Raw genomic sequence first — 1,876 nt, forward strand, 5'->3', positions numbered from 1 at the left:
GCTGATCTCACCCAGAGGCCGTGTGGGGGTGTTGCACGGGGTAACGTTAGGAGGGTGGCTGGAGAGGAATGAGTGGTCTGTCCACCCGTCACCAGCGTGGGGGTGTGCCGGTCGAGGTCTAGCATCGCTCCGCCCCATCCCCCCTTCCCTGGCCTGGTTTGCCTCCGACTCCATATATCGAGGCGCTGGCAGCTGCAACGATGGCGGGGGGTTGCTGCTGCTGGTGATAGGTTCCTTGTGGCTGTCGCTGGGGGTGTCCGGCGCCAGGGGCGGCGGCTCCGCGGTGAGAGTTGAGGTGTTCGTGAGCGGAGCTCGTAGCACGGGATGTAGACTGGTGACCTTGGTCGCGTGGGCGGCGGGGTGGCTCGGGCTGGGCGCCCCATGTTGATCATAGACGTAGAGGTATACCGGGGGGTGAAATCATTGTCTGACCACGGTCACACCAACGATGGCTGCATCCGGGGGCGTCGTCCCCCTCTTGTAGGCTCCGTCGTGGTCTATCCCGATTATTCGTGGTGCTCCGGATGAAAATCTTGATCTTCGAACGGGGTGCTTTCGGCGCTCCGGTGTCGTGCCCTTCCTGAAGACACTACCTTGAAGCTTGCATTTTAGAATCGCACCTATAGCGCAGAAGTCCCCGTTTTTGTCAATTTTGGAGACAACGAGAGCGTTAAATTAACTAATGCTTTTTTTAATTTCATTTTTCGAGCTATTTCGTTGTGGACACCTATTCCCTTCCCCCATACAACTACATCAGTCATGCGTGTCATTTTTAGTCGGCCCCACCCATCCTTATTGCTTTTTGGTGTGTATCATCATGAGATATGCTCAATGAAACACCCGTGAACAGGTCACAGCATGCGCCGGCCACAGGGAGAAAAAGCACCCCCCGTGACTTAAAGCGGTACAGCTACTGCGTGACGCTTGCGTCTTCTTCCCTAGCTCACCAGCACAAAGGAAAGAGGCCGAAGATGGGAGAGAGAGGAAGAGATACAGTCTCCACGCATAAGCAACATTGCGCTGTCGAGGGAACTGCGTGTTTTCCTATGGCGGAGAACGGCGGCGCAGGGCAGTCGCAGCACGCCGACGACCTCAAAAGTAAGCTTTCTTAAACCATTCCGTCGCTTTTTTTGAAGCTGCTTCATGCAATGGCATAGCTGCCCGTTCGTGTGAGTTCCTTAGATGCAATACTACTAAATTTTTGTTATCACATTTGATCCCATTTTCGTACTTTTTTCGTTGCACTAGGTGCGCCGAACGCAGACCCTGGGTTAGATCGGAATGAACCACAACCATGTAGCCAGAGCACACCCGTGGCTCAGAACATCGATGGGGGTCGTAAGAACGATGAGAACGACAGCAATCCAGCGGAAGGGGTCGAACCAACCATCAACGTCGAAGCGGAGGAGGACGAAGAGGGATGGACAAGACGGCAAAGGTAATACTCACACAAGGAAACCATCCCGACAAAACGCTTAACATTTTGACGGTCAGATTTTTCGCAGTAACCATACATAAGCGAGTACCCAATCCCATTTTGTTACTGGATGAGAGGTTTAGATTACTATGAATACTCATAAACTTTTAATCTTACAGGAACCGAGACGGGAGGTCATTCAGAGTAGCAGCAGAGGGAAGCCTTGGTGCGATAGAGCGGGCGATGGAAGATGCGGTCAAACTCGGAAAGAAAGTCGTGTTCGAACCAGCTGTGGGCATGACCTTCAATTCTGAGCAGGAGGCTTATGAATTTTACAACGCATACTCGTGGGAACTAGGGTTCGGCATCAAGCGTGGGAACAAGTATGTCAACGGCAACAATTACAAATCTAAACAAGATTTGCTGTGCTCGTGTGAGGTTAGTAAAACAACTTGCGAT

The 1,876-nt window shown here is 52.3% G+C and overlaps 1 protein-coding gene across 1 annotated transcript; it reads left to right on the plus strand.

The window, feature by feature from the left end:
• Positions 1–1,046: 1,046 nt before the first annotated feature.
• On the plus strand, positions 1,047–1,855 carry LOC119345862 (the record flags this gene model as incomplete). The annotated part of the gene is made up of 3 exons (XM_037615716.1): positions 1,047–1,098; positions 1,249–1,438; positions 1,597–1,855. Coding segments are annotated over exons 1-3 (501 nt in total), but the record flags the coding sequence as incomplete, so codon positions are not given.
• Positions 1,856–1,876: the final 21 nt, after the last annotated feature.

Source organism: Triticum dicoccoides, unplaced genomic scaffold (genome assembly GCF_002162155.2).
Source record: "Triticum dicoccoides isolate Atlit2015 ecotype Zavitan unplaced genomic scaffold, WEW_v2.0 scaffold31773, whole genome shotgun sequence".
In the NCBI taxonomy this organism is placed as follows: domain Eukaryota; kingdom Viridiplantae; phylum Streptophyta; class Magnoliopsida; order Poales; family Poaceae; genus Triticum; species Triticum dicoccoides.